We start from the raw sequence: 17307 nt of genomic DNA on the forward strand, positions 1-17307 counted from the left end.
AACCAGCTGATTAGTTTCATCTGGTTTCATGGATAAATATAGCTGGGTATCATCTGCATAGCAATGGAAGTTTATGCCGTGCTTTCTAATAATATTGCCTAAGGGAAGCATGTATAATGTGAATAATATTGGTCCTAGCACAGAACCCTGAGGAACTCCATAGCTTACTTTGGTATATATAGAAGAGTTGTTGTTTACATGGACAAACTGGAATCTGTCTGACAGATATGATTCAAACCAGTCTAGTGCAGTTCCTGTAATCTTGATCACACTTTCAAGTCTCTGAAGTAGAATACTGTGATCAATAGTGTCAAATGCAGCACTGAGATCTAGCAGGACAAGTATAGAGACAAGTCCATCGTCTGAAGCCATGAGGAGATCATTGGTAACTTTAACCAGAGCTGTTTCTGTGCTATGATGAGCTCTAAAACCTGACTGAAACTCTTCAAACAAACCATTCCTGTTTAAATGATCAAGCAACTGATTGACAACAACTCTTTCCAAAACTTTAGAGATGAAAGGAAGGTTGGAAATTGGCCTATAACTGGCTAAAACATCTGGGTCAAGAGTGGGTTTTTTAAGTAATGGTTTAATTACAGCAGTTTTAAAAAACACATCCTGATAATAAAGATAAGTTTATCTGATTTAATATGGAGGTATTAATTAATGGAAAAACCTCCTTGAGCAACTTAGTCAGGATGGGGTCTAGAAGACAAGTTGATGGTTTAGATGCTGTAATAACTGAAGTGAGCTCAGGGAGATCAATTAGAGAGAAAGTATCCAAATATTGACTCGGTCCTACAGAGGTTTCTAATGCCACTGTACTTACATCTTTGACAGCTGGAAGGGTGCTATGAATTTTATCTCTAATGCCCACAATTTTATCAGTAAAGGTAAATAATTTAAGGATTATCTTATCTTCATCAGGGCAGAAATACCACCAATGGTCTGAAACTGCTCTGAGCTTCTCACCATCTAGACCAAGACGTCAGAAACTAAAGCTAATAAATGTTGTGTTTTCAGGACCACACTGAAGACAGACTCCCCTCAGTCAGACATTGAGATCCTTCACCCAATCAACTTAGAGCTGCTCGTTACACGAAGCCTGGCAGCGTCTTGGTTCTCAAAGATCCCTGGAGTGCAGGTCCAGGGAGTCCTCCGGTCCCTCAATGTAGGTCTAAATCAGCTCTATTCTAATACGAATATATATTAATAGTGACATTGAATTTAATATACGGTATTGTTTATACTAATATTATTACTATTATCCCATCAGATGTGTCTGGGTGAGGGAGACCTCGGCGTACTGATGAAGATTCTGGTGGAGAACATTGGGGAGGGAAGTAAAGAGCATAGCACTGACGTCAAAAGACAGTTGGCTAAAGGTAAGTACTCTCGGTGCATAATGTAAAATATGTAAATGTGAACTTTGTGACTAGTTGTAAATATGTATTGGAGAAAGACAAATGTTGTCATTGGTCGGTTTCACTCACAGAGAAGGTGGAGCTTCCAGAGCAGCAGGTGTTAATGTCGGGACCCGACACTGTGACCCCCATCACCACCCAAGGTGAAAACATCGTCACTGTTGCCCTGGACTTTGAAGTCAAAGAGGTGCTGGATCATCAGAGACTCCATCTGTTGTATCTGTGGCTCTGTTCACGGACCAGTCGTCCTCACATGGCGGTTTTCTTTTTTCTGTTTCAAGGTTCTTCTGACCCTCAAGAAACCCAGGGACCAGAGCGAGGTCCCGTTTCTGGTCTTTCAAGTGGCTCAGCTGGGCTTCAAGACTAAAGTCAGGAAGTACGACATGTGTGCCACAACATACATCAACAAGATTAGCATGAAGTGCCTGGAGTTCAAAGGTCAGAGGTCACAGCACTCCTGCTAGTTGTTGTGCTCTGGTCAGACATGTTGATTTGGTTTTGTCTTCTTTCAGACTCCAGTGGCAAGCCACTGTGTCTCATCAGCTCTTCGGTGGAATCTGGATCTGAGCTGCTCAAAGTTCAATATTTCAAGGTGATGACCACGTTAATCTCATTACTTAGTATTTGGTCCATGAACATTTAAACCTGAATCTCCTGTCTGTGTCGTCAGGCTGACCGGTCCGGACCGAACTTCACCTCCGTCTACAAGAACACAGAGCAGATGGTCAACGTGAGTCTATGATCTCCAGCTGTTTGTTGTCCAAATATTGTCCAGCTGTTTGTTCCTCAGGTGTTTGTTGTCCAGCTGTTTGTTCCTCGGGTGTTTGTTGTCCAGGCGTTTGTTTCTCAGGTGTTTGTTGTCCAGGCGTTTGTTTCTCAGGTGTTTGTTGTCCAGATGTTTGTCCAGATGTTGTCCAGTTGATCGCTGGTTGAAATTATCACTCTATATTTACAGATGTTTGGAAATTATCAATTTTCCAAACATTCCTGGAAATATTAGAGTGATTGAGTTAAATAAAACCTTACATGTCAGTGTTTGTGTCGGTCTGCAGGTAACCTTCACCTCTCTTGACCTCATGCTCCACACTGAGGCTCTGTTGTCAGCCATCAACTTCCTGTCCACAGCGCTGTCCTCTGGCATGGTGCCGTCCTCTGGTAGAGATGCCAGACTGCAGATGGAGGGCAAGACGACATCCGCCAAGTCCAGTCAGTAACAGACATGTAACGAGACAAGTTGCTGTGGTCTGACATGAAACGTATAATATGTGTTGTTTCCTTCAGCCACCCTGGTGTCACCTGCAGACTCTGATGTCATTGAGCTGAAGGTGAAGGTAGTGCTGGGAGCCTTCAACATCCTGGTGTGTGATCAGGCCTGCAACATGGCTGACATCAAGATCCAAGGTATCCAGCCAGAGCCAGGCTGAGGTAAACTGTGAGTTAGCTGCCTCAACTCTGGTGCAACCTGTCTGATGTGTTCTCAGGTGTGGACGGCTCTTTGCTGATGCAGGGATCACAGACTCATATATCAGCCCGTCTACGAGACTTCCTAGTTCTAAATGTTGATGGAAATAGTGTCCACAAGAAGGTCAGTCTCTCTTCTTTAAATTCTTTATCTTCTTCCCAGCAGTCACACCACCTCAACTACTCTGATCCTAAAGTAGATGTTGCTGGGAGCTACTCTGTTTCAAGTTTGACCTTGCATGGCCACAAACACCCTCTAGACCATGGGGGTCAAACACATTTTAGTTCAGGGGCCACATTCAGCCCAGTTTGATCTCAAGGTGCTGGACCAGTAACACAACATCGTAATATCCCATAAAGAAGTCCAGATATTTCCCTTTATTTTAGTGAACATGGTAAATAAGAACATGATGGACGTGTCAGCATTTAATGAACTATACTGTTATGAAACATGGAATGAACAACTGGACATTTCTTAAGAAAAAGAAAAAATGTTACTTAAACTGAAACTGTGAAACCTTGGATAGCAGTTACTTTCGTTGGGAAATTTTCAGTTAATGTTTCCTATGTTATTTTTGCAAATTCTTCCTGCCATGGGCCAGATTAGACCCTCTAAGGAGCCGTATGACATCTGTGCTCCAGACGTATTGTCTGCATCAACCAGTACCGATGTGCCTTGGCTGCTGTCAGGTTACCACTGATCTGGTTGACCTGCTGTGGGTCTTGCGGTGGCCAGCATCAGTCAAAGGGGTTCATGACCACATATGTCCGTTTTTGGAGCCAATATTGTTGCTGCTTGATGTAGGGGTGATTGTCATGAATCCCCCCAATAGTGGATTGATGTTTTATAGCATGATGCCCACATTTGAGCTGTGCCATCTCATAGGTCTGCAAGTCTCCCTCCCTAACTACATGAAATTTAAGAAATATAAAATGTACAAAGAAGAAAACAAGGTGCTGGAGTTTAAAAGCTAAAAACCTGAGTTTAGGAAATGCTCTAGGCTTCCCACTGGAGATCCAGTCAGTTGGAGTGATGGGGACGTGAGGTATTACATGAACTGTTCACATGATGCGTGTGAATTAGAGTGTAACTTTGTCCTTCAGGCCATCTCCATCGTAGGAGACGAGGTGTTCAGTTTCAACATTAGTCTGACTCCCAATGCCACAGAGGGCGCCTCCTATGCTGACACCTCCAAAAGCGACGGCACGGTGAAGCTGAACGTGGGCTGCATCCAGGTGGTGTACCTGCACAAGTTCTTCATGTCTCTGCTGGTGAGTTCCACGTGGACGCTGCTAATGCCGCCTTACTGGATTTATCATTGGGTTTTAGAGTTGCTTAGTGTTCTTAGAAGATTGTCGACTGCTATGAAGAACGATTCAGATCAGCTCTTCTTTTCAGGTTTTATTCTCCTTCATCTTTCACAACCACATAAATTTTTTTTTTTGTCTTCATTAAACTTCCTGCAGAACTTTGCCAACAACTTCCAGACAGCTAAAGAAGCTCTGAGCGCTGCCACGTCTCAAGCGGCCGAGAAAGCGGCATCTGGCGTTCGAGACTTTGCCCAGAAGAGTTTCCGTTTGTCCATGGACATCAGACTGAAGGCTCCACTCATCATCATCCCACAGTCCTCTACCTCTTTTGATGCTCTGGTGATGGACCTGGGTCTGATCACAGCTGGAAACAACTTCTCTCTGCAGCCTGTTGACAGATGTCCACTCCCGGCAGTCATCGACAACATGGACATGCAGCTGACGCAGTTAAAACTCTCCAGGTCCGTCAAGCAGAGCCTCAAACAGGAGATCAACAACATTAAGAAAGAGTCTCTTCTTTTTGTGTATAAGCAGATGAGTTTTTGACTAAAGGAAAGATCATCTTCCTGTATTTTAAGATCAACAGAGAAGGAACTATGTTCGCTCTGTACATCCTCTGGATCACTGCTGAGTAAACTTTAAACTGTTGTCCACCAGAACCAGTTTGGACCCACTGTCAGACCGACTCAGCACTGAGCTACTGGAGCCAGTCAACCTGCATTTGAAAATCAGGAGGAACCTGGCGACTACGTGGTACAAGAAGATGGCTGCTGTGGAGATCGATGGAGATCTGAAGCCCATGAAGGTAAGAGGAGAAGTTACTCATTATCTGACTGAAGCATGAAGGACTGTAACAATAAGAAGACTTTAAAACGAAAGTTACATATGTAACTACGGTTCTATGAATCCTGGATGACCGCCAGAGGCGGTGCTTCAAGCACTGAATGCATCCATCTCGCGCATGCGCAGGTCGAGTATTATACCAACAAAGTCACCTGTGACCCCTGATGACCCTGGTCACCTATATCTTCCGGTGACATCAGAGGATCGGTTCCTGCAGAATCTTCTCGCGAGTGCACGAGGATTCTGAGTGACGGAACGCTCTGGCGGTCATCCAGGATTCATAGAACCGTAGTTACATACGTAACTTTCGTCCTATTTCATCCTTACTGACCGCCAGAGGCGGTGCTTCAAGCACTGGATGACCCATAACAACAAAGTCACGAAGAATTCCAATGCATACCTCATTGAGAGGAAACAGCAGAGTCAGGCAACAGCACCACACCCATCAGATGGGGCGTGGCAACATTCACCCGATAGAACCTGGAGAAGGTACTTGGTGATGCCCATGATGCTGCATCACAGATGTCTTCCAGGGGCACACCACGCAGGGCCGCCCATGATGTTGAGACGGCCCTGGTAGAGTGGCACCTCACCCCTGACGGCAGGGGATGACCACCTCCTTTATATGCGTGGGTGATGACGTCAACAACCCAATGAGACAATTGTTGTTTGGAGAGAGCACAGCCTTTCCTAGGACCACCATAGCAGAGGAAGAGCTGGTCTGACCGTCTTATACCTGCGGTCGCAGTTACATAGGTTCTCAGAGCCCGCACAGGACACAGCAGTCTTAACCTGTCCTCCCCTGCTGGGGGGACAAATTGTGCTAGGTGGATAGGTCGATTCAGGTTCAATGACGACAGAACCTTCAGGAGAAAGGCTGTGTTTGGCCAAAGAGTAACCCCTGAACCATCCGAGTTCCACCTCAGACATGAATCACTGACGGATAGAGCATATAGCTCTCCGACCCGCTTTGCTGAAGCAATGGCAAGGAGAAAGGCAGTCTTAACAGAGACCCACTTCAGCTCTGCCTGTTCCAGGGGTTCAAAGGGAGGCAAACACAGAGCATCTAGCACCAGGTGCAGATCCATGCTGGGGCACGCTGTGCTCGTGGGGGTCGCAACCGCCACGCCCCCTTCAGAAAAAGTGACACCAATCTGTGGCACCCTACTGTGTCATTTTCCACCCGAACATGTCGAGAGGAAATGGCTGCCACATACACCCTCAGAGTAGCCGGGGACCGACCCTTATCCAAGAGTGACTGGAGGAACTCCAAAATCTTAGGGATTGAACAGTTCACAGGGTCCTCACCCCTGTCTGAACACCACTCAGTGAACAGCTGCCACCTATTTTCATATTGCAACCGGGTAGAAGGCGCCCTGGCATTCAATATGGTATTACAGACAGAATTTGAACACTCTGTCAGTAGGGGGTTGGGCCCTGCAGCGGCCAGACCCATAGCTGCAGGCGAGGAGGGTCGGGATGCCAAATCTGGCCCTGTAACTGAGACAGGAGATCTTTCCTGTCGGGGAGGCGCCATGGTGAGCTGCGGCAGAGCCTGCTCAGCAATGGGAACCACGTCCTGCCTGGCCAAAAGGGGGCTACCAATAGCAGTCTGTGGCCCTGCTGGAGGACCCTCTGTAGCGTTGGAAAAATCAGAGAGATTGGCGGAAACGCATAGAGAAGACTGTCTGGCCAATCGTGGGCAAGAGCGTCCTGACCCAGAGGGCTGCTCTCTTCTGTCAAAGAGAACCAGAGAGGGCAATGGGTCGACTCCTCCGTGGCAAACAGATCCACCTCTGCCTTGCCAAAGACCTCCCAGATTTTGAGAACGACCTCTGGATGAAGCCGCCACTCCCCTGGCGGCGGTTTGTAACGAGAGAGGAAGTCGGCAGCCTGGTTCTTTTCCCCGGGCAAATACATTGCTCTCAGGCTGGCCAGACGTGGCGCTGCCCACAACAGCAGGTCCCGGGATGCCTGCAACAGTTGGGCAGACCTGGTGCCCCCCTGGTGGTTTATGTGGGAGACGGTTGAGACATTGTCCGACCGTATAAGCACATGTCGGCCTCTCAGGAAGGGAAGGAAGAAAAGCAGTGCCCTGTGCACAGCCCACAGTTCTAGAACATTGATATGCACCGAGCGGTCTCGAGCAGACCACAGCCCCTGAGCTGTCCGGTTCTGCCACACGGCACCCCACCCTGAGAGGGAGGCATCTGTTGTGATGGCTTCCCGACGGGATGCAATGGAACCCAAGGGCATGCCCTGAAGGAGAAATGATCTCTCTCTCCATGGGGCCAGAGCAAGAAGGCAACAGCGTGACACTCTGAGTCTCCTGTGCCTGTGCCATCGAACATCGAAATGAAAGCTGTGCAGCCACCTCTGAAGAGGACGTAGCGACAGCAGTCCCAGAGGAACCACATTGGCAGCAGCCGTCAGTTTCCCGAGGAGGCGCAAAAACTCCACATAGCGCAACCACCTGCCTTCCTGAAACAAGAGAAGGAGGCGGAGAATGTCGTCCACCCGCTGTGGTGACGGACAGGCCTTCATGGTGACTGAATCGAGAGTCATTCCGAGAAAGAGTGTGCTCTGCGAGGGAACCAGGCAACTCTTGGTAAAATTTACCTTCAGGCCCAGTCGGGCCACGTGGGACAGAAGATGTGTCGTGTCCAGGGCCACCTGAGATTGGGACGGTGCACAGATGAGCCAGTCGTCCAGATATGGGAGGACCTTCATGCCCTGCGACTGCAGGGGTGAGAGGGCTGCCATCATGCACCTGGTGAAAACCCGTGGGGAAAGGGAGAGGCCAAACGGGAGCACCCTGAACTGGTAATGACGCCCGTGAAAAGCGAACCGCAGAAACTGTCTGTGGTTTGGAGCTATGGGGACATGAAAGTAGGCATCCTTCAGGTCTATTGATGTAAACCACTCCTCTCTGGCCACAGTGCGCAGAACCTCTGCATTGCTGAGCATGTGGAACCTCAAGACCTTCAGGAATCTGTTGAGACCCCTCAGGTTGAGGATGGCACGGAGTCCGCCGTCTTTCTTTGTTACTAGAAAGTAAGTGGAGTAGAATCCCCCTGGTTGCAACAGGGGATCTACTGGCTCGATGGCACCTTTGTCCAGGAGGACGGACAACTCCTGGCTGAGGGCTTGGGCTTTTGCCGGTTCGCGTATGATGGTCATCTTGACCCGGCCATAGGCTGGGGGCCGGCGTCGGAACTCAAGTTTGTACCCGTGGGTCAAGGTGGAAAGCACCCAGGGGTCCCTGGTGGAAGCAGCCCAATAACTGAGCTGCTGCTGGGAAAAACAGCCGACGACCGGCCCCTGGGCCTCAGCGCCGGGTCCCCCGGCCTCTAGAGGCTCTGGGGGCACGATGGGCAGCACGAGAGGCCTGAGGTTGCCCAGAGGGCAGCTGCTCAGAGGCCCGAAAACCCCGTGCCTGCTGGTGGGCAGGCTGTGAAGGTGTGCGCCGAGACCTGCGATAGCTACTGGGATAAGCCTGTGGATGAGGCCGGCGCTGGGGGGCAACTGAAGAGCTCCTAGGGCCGCTAGGAGGGGGCATATTCCTTTGAAGCTCAGACAGCTGAAATCGAGTCTGTCTGGCTTGAACTGTGCGGTTAAGCGCCTCTAGAGCCGCAGACCCAATAGCTCCCCAGGTTCCACCGGAACACTGCGGAGAGTTCTCCTACATGCGTCAGTCAGAGGAGATTGCGCCAGCCAAACCTGACGGCGAGCCTGGACGAGAGTGGACATCAATCGCCCCAGCTCTCTAGACATCAGCGCGAATGCCTGCAGGGAAGCGTCGCTGAAATTGTGGACGGGAGCATCCACTGTAGTCTCCTGCAGGGATGCTGATAGCGCGAGCAGGAGGTGGGACATAGAATTACCTATGCGTCCCATGCGTGCCGCTGCGTCATAGGCTTTACAGAGTAGGTCATCCGTAACCCGACACTGGGGACGAGGACACCTCGCATCTGGCCTCAGAGCCTCATCAGGCGAGACAATCAGAGCAGCTATAGGGGGCTCAATTGCTGGCATGTGGCCCAAGCCAAATCTGGGTGCATCCTGCATGGCTGCCAGGGTGCGGCCATCAGATGTTGCATGAGAGAGAGTTCTAGAATCCCTCCAACATGCATGCAATTCCCTCAGATACTCTTCTGATGGGGGGACAGTAAAGTTAGTGTGGGATGGACCACGCCTGAAGAAAGCACTGGCTGGAGCCGACTGAGCTTGCGGTAGGTCTAACTGCAAACGGGCCAGGGCCATACGAATGATGGCTCCCATTAAGCCATCATCAGAACCACCAGCGGAGCTGTGGGTCGATGAGCAGGAGCCTGCCGCGGAAGCACGGGAGGTTACATCCTGCGCAACCACTTCCGGCTCATATTCAGCAAATTGAGTGGCTGACGCCGCTATGGAAAGCACATCTTCCTCCGGCTCCAAGATGGCCGCTGGAGGCACTGAAGCAGCTGGCTCCCCTGCACCAGTCCCAGACTGGAAGGTTAGGAAGAGGGATTTCATATTATTAATTTCTGTTGTTAACTGGTCCACCTTGGTAGCAAGGCTGGACTCCTTAACCCTCTTCCTGGAAGTGGGGACTGCTGTTTCGGCAGCACGACGTTTGGGCCTGCCAGACCGAGTTGGAACCACTCCCTGTGCTGGGGTCAGCTGTTCAGGTGATGGGCTGAGGGTCAACAGTTGTTCCACCTCAGCTAGTCTGGCAGCCCTCACTGCCCGGGGCATGAAGCTGCAGTTCATGCAGGCGTCATCTGAAAGAGCCTCCTTCAGATGCTCAAGGCCGAGGCATGAGGGACACAAATCATGGCCATCTTCAGGCTGCAGAGAAGCCATACAGGCCGAACAAGAATGGTTGCCAAACATGGTGACAACCAGGAAAACAAACAGAAAGCAACAGACAGTGGGAGAGGGAGCGAAACCGCAGCCGTCACCAGATAAATGTTGCAGGAGATGAGTTAGCCTCAGCGGGAACACTGCTACCAACTACAAAATCACACGTATGCTGGGAGCGGGAGCGTAAGCACTGCCTTCACCAGTTAGGGGTATTTGCACAAAACGGGCACAGTCAAAATGGCACCACAATACACAAACTAAGGTAGGCCGAGCAAAAAACGATGGTAATAATTAATAGGGAAAGAAAAGTATCAAACGGTCAAGAAAATAACCGCTGATTCACATCAATCAACTGAAATACCAAGTGCAATGCAAATGCCGGGAGAGGGAGCGAAATCACTACCGTCACCAACAAATGAAAAATGCAACACAAAACGAGTACAATCGGTTGCACCGATAGTCAACGGCAAGCACACGCAATGCCTACAGCTAATTGGCAAACATTAGCGGTACAGATGCTGGGAGAGGGAGCGAGGTCACTGCCTTCACCAGCAACTGAAAAATAATACAAATATATAGCGGTACAAATGTCGGGAGAGGGAGCGAGGCCACTGCCTTCACCAACAATTGAAAATATAATACAAATATATAATACAACTATATACCGGTACGAATGCCGGGAACGGGAGCGAGGCCACTGCCTTCACCAGCAAACGAAACAACAAAACAAAGCGAATGCAAAAGGGTTGCACCGATAGTCAGCACTAATGGCAAGCACACGCAATGCCAACAGCTGATTCACATAATATTATGCCGGTAGAGGGAGCGGGAACACTACCTCCACCAACAAAAAACAAATACAACCAACGAGTAACCGGTTGCACTTAAGAATGTATATAATAGAACGAAATAAACTTATCCAACCGAGGATGAAAAGCCGATGCAGATGTGTCCGCGGCAAACCACAAACCTCTCTGCGGAGTCCGTTGCAGCCTTTGGAGGGGCGAGCAGCTTGCGGCTCCGACGAAACGTCGCAAGGCTACCGGCAACGAAGCAATAGCCACTTAGCTTTAGCTAGCGTAGTGGCGTGCAGTTACCTGCGAAGCGAGAAGATGAAAAGGAACCGATCCTCTGATGTCACCGGAAGATATAGGTGACCGGGGTCATCAGGGGTCACAGGTGACTTTGTTGGTATAATACTCGATCTGCGCATGCGCGAGATGGATGCATTCAGTGCTTGAAGCACCGCCTCTGGCGGTCAGTAAGGATGAAATAGAACAACTGAGTGACTGAACATTGTCCTCACTGTCTTCATGTGTTTTCTTGACCTGTGAACTGTGCAGAGACAGAGGTTTCACAAACATGTCTGTTTTATTTTTGCAACCAGTTCACTCATAAACGACCAAAGGTATGGTTTCTTCCGAGGAGTAGGTTTTCATTGGAATCAGTTTGTATGTTGTGTAGTTTCTGCTTCCTCCAGATCGTAGACGTAGGTAATACAGCCGTAGACAGTGTGCCGGTTGTTATCGTCTGTACTAACGTCAGTTTATCTGCAGCTGGAGCTCAGTCAGGACGACCTGAAGGTGCTGCTCAGGATCCTGATGGACAATCTGGGAGAGGCTGAAGAATCAGAATCTGCTGGCCCCAGACAGGAGGCCAGTCTGCAGGTCCGACCGGCTGGAGACGCCCCGACAGGTCTGACACGTTGACAGATATTCAGAACCATCAGAATATTCAGATATGTACCCTAATGTTTGGCCTTGCACTCGCACTTTCCACGATTGAAGTTCCTTGCTGAAGAATAAAGTGATTTGAATTGAATTGATAATGATGGTCTGGGTTCATGGACCTGTGTGAGTTTTGATGAGATCCATGTCCTACCTGTTCAGGTGTTGCTGGGAAGCCAACCGTGAGCAGTGATGAAGATGAGGACGAAGCTCTGGTCACTGTAAAGTTTAACTTAAACATTGAATGTCTCGGTCTGGTTCTTTACCGCAACGATCCAGAACAGGTGAGTCAGGAAAAACAAAGAAATGAACCAGCTGAATGAAGTGGTTCCAGAAGAGAGCAAAGTTGCATCCATCCAATAAGAGACTTCTTAGACATAGTGTAGAATATTATGACTGGAATTGATCAGAACTGGTTCCTGGATCTTGGTTCTGATTGTTGTTCCTGCTCTCTGCAGCCGCCTGAGCTTCAGCACCAGCAGAACCTCAGACTCGGAGAGTTTGTCCTTCACCTTCTGAAATCCTCTGGGACGATCATGGCCAGCGGCAGCATGGAGGTGAACACAGTCCTAAGCAACTGCAGGCTGGACGACCTGAGGGCCGGCATGGAGAGGGTGACCTCACGGTAACAGTCACATGACCTCTGGTTTGTGTTCTGGAGTTGATGATGTTCAGAGATGGTTGGATTTAAACTGTGTTCTCTGTGCAGGATGGTGGGACGGAGGGACGAGGACAGCTCAGAAGCCATGATTGATGTGACGTATCGGCGCAGCGCTGCAGAGCAGGAGGTGGTGGCGGTTCTGCAGAAACTCTACTTGTGTGCGAGTGTGGAGTTTCTCATGGCCGTTGCAGATTTCTTCCTGCAGGCTTTTCCCCAGAGTTCAACTCCATCCACCTACTCAGCCCCAAGCAGCAGACTCCCACTGAGACAGACCACCGAACCACGAGCCAACACCAAGAAAGGTTGGACCAGGATTTATCTGTGGATAGATCTGGGAAGATGAGATGAGATGAGATGAGATGAGATGAGATACGATAAGATACGATATGATACGATAAGATAGTATTTTATTGATCCCCATTGGGGAAATTCAGATGTTACAGCAGCACAACAGTGACCACAAAGAAATTAAAGAATTAAAGAAATTAAACAGGACATCAGGCAACAAGCAGCAAAAAGGACTGTGCAAAAAGCACAGTACACATAATACACAAAGTGACAGCAGTTGTGGATAAACGTAATCAAAGAATAAACAGTTACAGTACATTATTTGGATTTACTACCGACCCAAAAGATAAACTCAGACCCCCAGACTAAGATCATGTACAGGATTTATAAAATGATAACCGCCAGATGAACTGGTAAAGGAAAGGATGTTTAGTCCAAGGGTCATGAATTCATTAAAATTGTAGCAGAGAACTGAAGAGTTGGATTCTTTCACTTCTCTCTGCAGGCTCCAAAGGGAGGACTCGTCTTCGGGCGGTGGTAGTGGACCCGGAGGTGGTGTTTGTGGCCAGTCTGATGAAAGCTGACGCTCCGGCACTCGTGGCCTCGTTCCAGTGTGACTTTGCCCTTCAGGTGGAGGAGGACGGAGCCCAGGACATGAGAGCAAACCTGAGGGAACTGAAAGTCACTGCTAGCCCCTTCATCCAGGACAAGGAGGTCAAGGCGGTCACCACTGTAAGCTAAGACAACATTAACAAACATCAAATATCAGGAATGTGCTGATAGGAACTGTGTCTATTATTTTATGGTGAAAACAAACAAAAGCTACTGCAGTAAAGAGCATCACCAGTCTCTGTCCAATAGGTGCTGAGACCCTGCTCGGTCGCTTTAGAAACCAGACGCCAACCCACCCAACCACTGAGTGGCTCAGTGATGGTGGAGGAGATCATCGTAAAGGTATTCATTGATTTAACCCTCGAGGCACATTCAAAACGAACTTACCATCGTAAAACTGCCTCTCTCATATTTCTAAATAATATTTTCACTTTTACAGAATCAGACCTTTTAACAACTTCAAACCTACACATAGATATCAAGTTAAATACTATCAGAAGTTCAAATACAATTGTTTTTAAACGCCTGATTGTATTTAAAGGATGTGTGGTTTTTGAGTGAACTCATCAGTGCTTCGTCTCTGACAGATCTCTCCGTTTATCCTCAACACCGTGATGACCATAATGGCTGCGATGGCAGCGAAGCAGCATGATGAGCAGAGTCAGGAGTCGAAGCCAGACGTTGGAGACCTGTGGTCAGTCATGAATGTCTACCACTGCAACTACTGGTTCCTTGGAGTGGACCAGGCCACCGAGGCCACTGAGAGTTTTAGAGAACCTGATGGAAGCAACGAGGGCGAGAGCTTTGCCGCTAAAGTCAAGGTCTTCCATCTTTGTCTTCTCCACCAAGACTGAAACTTCTTAGTTTGGTCTCTTCTCTGATGACATATTGTTTGTCCTCCAGGTCGTCCAAGTGACTCTGGAGTCTGGTCTGGGCCATCGAACGGTCCCCCTGCTGCTTGCCGAGTCCTCCTTCAACGGGTCGGCCAAAAACTGGTCGTCTCTACTGCAGCTGAAGGCCGACATGACGCTGGAGGTGAGTCCAGGTCCAGGTCCAGGTCCAGGACCAGGACCAGAACCAGGCCCAAGGCCAGGACTGGAACACTACAGAACTTATACATGCCACATTGTTCTAAAACTAAGTGGAGAGTCTTTGAATGAAACCCACCAGGAGCCCAGTAGACTCTTTGATCATATTAACACGTATTGTGTCTGCAGGTGAATTACTTTAACGAGGTCCATGCTGTGTGGGAGCCTCTGATTGAACGAGTGGACAGCGGCAGCCGGAGGTGGAACCTGGAGCTGGAGGTGCATTCATATACTGGGCTGGTCTGTAATCCCTCAGTGAGTCGGATGAACTCTGATCAACTGCTTGACTTCCTACAGGTGAAGAACAACCCGGTCCAGGACAGGAGTCCTGTTCATGGAGACGACTTCATTTTTCTCCCTGAGCCTCGCACCCTCATCAACATCTGCTCCAAAGACACCATGAACATCACCGTCTCCCAGTCCACCCTCAACGTCCTCCACAACCTGGCCAAGGTCCGACACACTCAGCTGCTCGTGAATTAGTTAATGAGATCCCTGGGATTTCCCCTGGGATCAATAAAGTAATTCTGATTCTGATTCTGAGATGATCGTAGACCAGTGTCTGAGCTGCGACTCACATCCACACTGACTTATGATGACATATAGTACATGTAATCAATACCAAGGGTTTATCCTTTATCATGAAGAGTATTTCAGGATCTGGATTTTGATCTGGATCCCTTCTCGTCCTCTGATTCTGTCAGCGTCTCGTGGTTCTGTTAGAGTTCTGTGTGATGTCCTCTTTGTTTCTCTGATGGGACATGTCTTCAGAAATTGAGACTTTCTCATGAAGTAACTCAGTTCAGTTCCTCACACGTTTTTAGATGATAAATGTGGTCTTAACAATAATAATAAGAATGGATTGGATTCACAGAGTGGTTCCCAAAGCACTTTTTACAGAACCCATTCATTCATACACATTCTCACTGGTGGTGGTAAGCTACTTTTGTAGCCACAGCTGCCCTGGGGCAGACTGACAGAAGCGTGGCTGCCAATGTGCCATTCATACCACGACATTCATACATTCATACGGGGCAAGGTGGGTAAAGTGTCTTGCCCAAGGACACTTGGAGGACCCGCTCTACCACCTGAGCCACCGTCGCCCCTGTACCCCCTTAACAGCCCAGTACGTCCTGGACCTCCCACCAGACTCTGACTAGAACCTCTTTCTTCTTTTAGTGCTGCGCTGGGATCCAGACCAGACCAGTTGATCTATTTATTTTACTCTCTGTGAATGTTCTTTAGTAACTTTGTGTTCCATTGTTGAACTCAGGCGTTCTCTGAGGGCACCGCCTCCACCTTTGACTACTCCATGAAGGAGAAGGCCCCCTTCACCATCAGGAACTCTCTGGGGATTCCTCTCATTGTGCAGCACAGCGCCAACTTGAGGCCGGTGGGGTCTGTGACGCAGGGAAAGTTACACGAGTTGGTGGTGGACCAGAGTATGGACTTGGACCACTCCATGTTCGAGCCGTCGTCCAGAGGAAAGCTGTCGGCTTTGCAGCGCCAGGAGAGCTGCCTGTTCAACCTCAGCCTCGGTCAGAACCAGAACCAGTTTTCAGGTGATCGGGTCTAGACTCAAGTCTCTGATTTAAAGTGTCTCTGAACCCACAGTCCCGTCCGGATACAGCGAGATCTCCAACATCTCCGTGGACAAACCGGGACGTCTCCTCTACAATGTTCGCGGTCCGAAGCTCCAGGAGGTTGTTTCTGTTCTGCTGCAGATCGACGCCTCTGAAGGAAACAAGGTCATCACGGTCCGCTCCCCCCTCCAGGTCTGGACCAGCCAATAAGCAACCTACAAACAGCCTGCAAACAGACAAAGAATCAGACACGCAACAAACAAACAGACAAACTCACCTCAGTCAACTGATGACATCTAATGAATCGCTGATGGTTGTGTAGATAATGAGTCTGGTTGTGTTTCCAGATTTTGAACCACTTCTCGGTGCCGTTCTCCATCCTGAAATACTGTCCCACATCCAGGACTCTGCAGAGTGTTGGACAGGCCCAGCCTGAGACAGAGTTTCATGTCACCTTGGAGACGTACAGGTAGAGACACCTTTCAGAGGACATACTTTGGGTTAGAGACACAACAGAAGACATGAGAAGAATTGACCAGTAAAAATAAAGTTCTCTCCTCCAGGGAGACATTCTGTTGTTGTTGGTCTGTGTGTGTTCAGCAGTTGTCCTCTCTGTCTTCTTGTCCTCCCGTCCTCTCTGTCTCCCTGTCCTCTCTGTCCTCCAGGTCTCAGCTGTTTGTGTGTCCAGGGGGGACTCTGGAGGGACATTATGGGCCGTCGTCCTCCTGCGTGTCCTGGCAGGAGGAGGTCCATCGCAGCCTGGAGGTGTCCTCGCTGCTGCAGTGTCCTGCTTCCAGTGGTGTAGGCATGGACGGAGTCCTACCCCTGATGGTGTCCACGCTGGCCGTCCCCGACATCCTACGCCACATTAGCAGCCACGGCGAGGAGGACTGGGACCCCGCCTACGTCCTCCATCTGTATCCCGTGGCAACGCTGCGTAACCTGCTGCCCTACAGCGTCCGCTACATGATGGAGGTAAAAGAGGTCCTAGAGGGGACACCAGAGGGTCACGGAGGGTCTCACTAACGTGTCTCCGTCCTCCATCCTCAGAACTCGGCCGACTTCTACGAGCTGCAGGAAGGCTCCGCCTCCGACCTGGTCAACGCCCGTCTCTCAGGGGAGATCCTGTCTCTGGCTCTGACCAGGTATCAGGGACGGAACTGGCATGGACACCTTCGTCTCGAGCGGGACATGCCTGAGTTCCTGGCCGTGTGTCTCACCTGTGAGACGGACGTCCACATGACGGTGGACGTGAGTGTCCACGTGACAAGGACGAGTGGCCGGCTGCTGCTGTCCCTCTTCAGCCCCTACTGGATCATCAACAAGACGTCCCGAGTCCTCCAGTACCGAGCCGAGGATGTCAGCGTCAAACACCCGGCGGACTTCAGGGACATTGTCCTCTTCTGCTTCAGGAAGAAAAACCTCTTCAGCAAAAGCAAGGTCAGACGAGACCTGGGTCTG

General features: G+C 49.5%; 1 protein-coding gene across 8 annotated transcripts in view; it reads left to right on the forward strand.

The window, feature by feature from the left end:
- The window catches only part of vps13c (vacuolar protein sorting 13 homolog C), a 54763-nt gene that overhangs the window by 22535 nt on the left and 14921 nt on the right, over positions 1-17307 (forward strand). For all 8 annotated transcript variants that reach the window (XM_047579954.1, XM_047579950.1, XM_047579951.1 and 5 more), the window contains 27 exons: positions 1024-1171; positions 1277-1385; positions 1496-1611; positions 1706-1862; positions 1937-2016; positions 2095-2154; positions 2477-2630; positions 2706-2825; positions 2906-3009; positions 3990-4157; positions 4353-4657; positions 4854-5001; positions 11444-11582; positions 11777-11898; positions 12073-12239; positions 12324-12577; positions 13069-13295; positions 13425-13517; positions 13763-13996; positions 14079-14210; positions 14393-14482; positions 14561-14716; positions 15537-15801; positions 15878-16038; positions 16194-16315; positions 16512-16821; positions 16897-17286. In XM_047579954.1, coding sequence (XP_047435910.1) covers positions 1024-1171; positions 1277-1385; positions 1496-1611; positions 1706-1862; positions 1937-2016; positions 2095-2154; positions 2477-2630; positions 2706-2825; positions 2906-3009; positions 3990-4157; positions 4353-4657; positions 4854-5001; positions 11444-11582; positions 11777-11898; positions 12073-12239; positions 12324-12577; positions 13069-13295; positions 13425-13517; positions 13763-13996; positions 14079-14210; positions 14393-14482; positions 14561-14716; positions 15537-15801; positions 15878-16038; positions 16194-16315; positions 16512-16821; positions 16897-17286 — 4531 coding nt within the window. The remainder of the gene's footprint in view (positions 1-1023; positions 1172-1276; positions 1386-1495; positions 1612-1705; positions 1863-1936; positions 2017-2094; positions 2155-2476; positions 2631-2705; positions 2826-2905; positions 3010-3989; positions 4158-4352; positions 4658-4853; positions 5002-11443; positions 11583-11776; positions 11899-12072; positions 12240-12323; positions 12578-13068; positions 13296-13424; positions 13518-13762; positions 13997-14078; positions 14211-14392; positions 14483-14560; positions 14717-15536; positions 15802-15877; positions 16039-16193; positions 16316-16511; positions 16822-16896; positions 17287-17307) is intronic.

The sequence above is a fragment of the Mugil cephalus genome, chromosome 3, assembly GCF_022458985.1.
Source record: "Mugil cephalus isolate CIBA_MC_2020 chromosome 3, CIBA_Mcephalus_1.1, whole genome shotgun sequence".
NCBI lineage: Eukaryota > Metazoa > Chordata > Actinopteri > Mugiliformes > Mugilidae > Mugil > Mugil cephalus.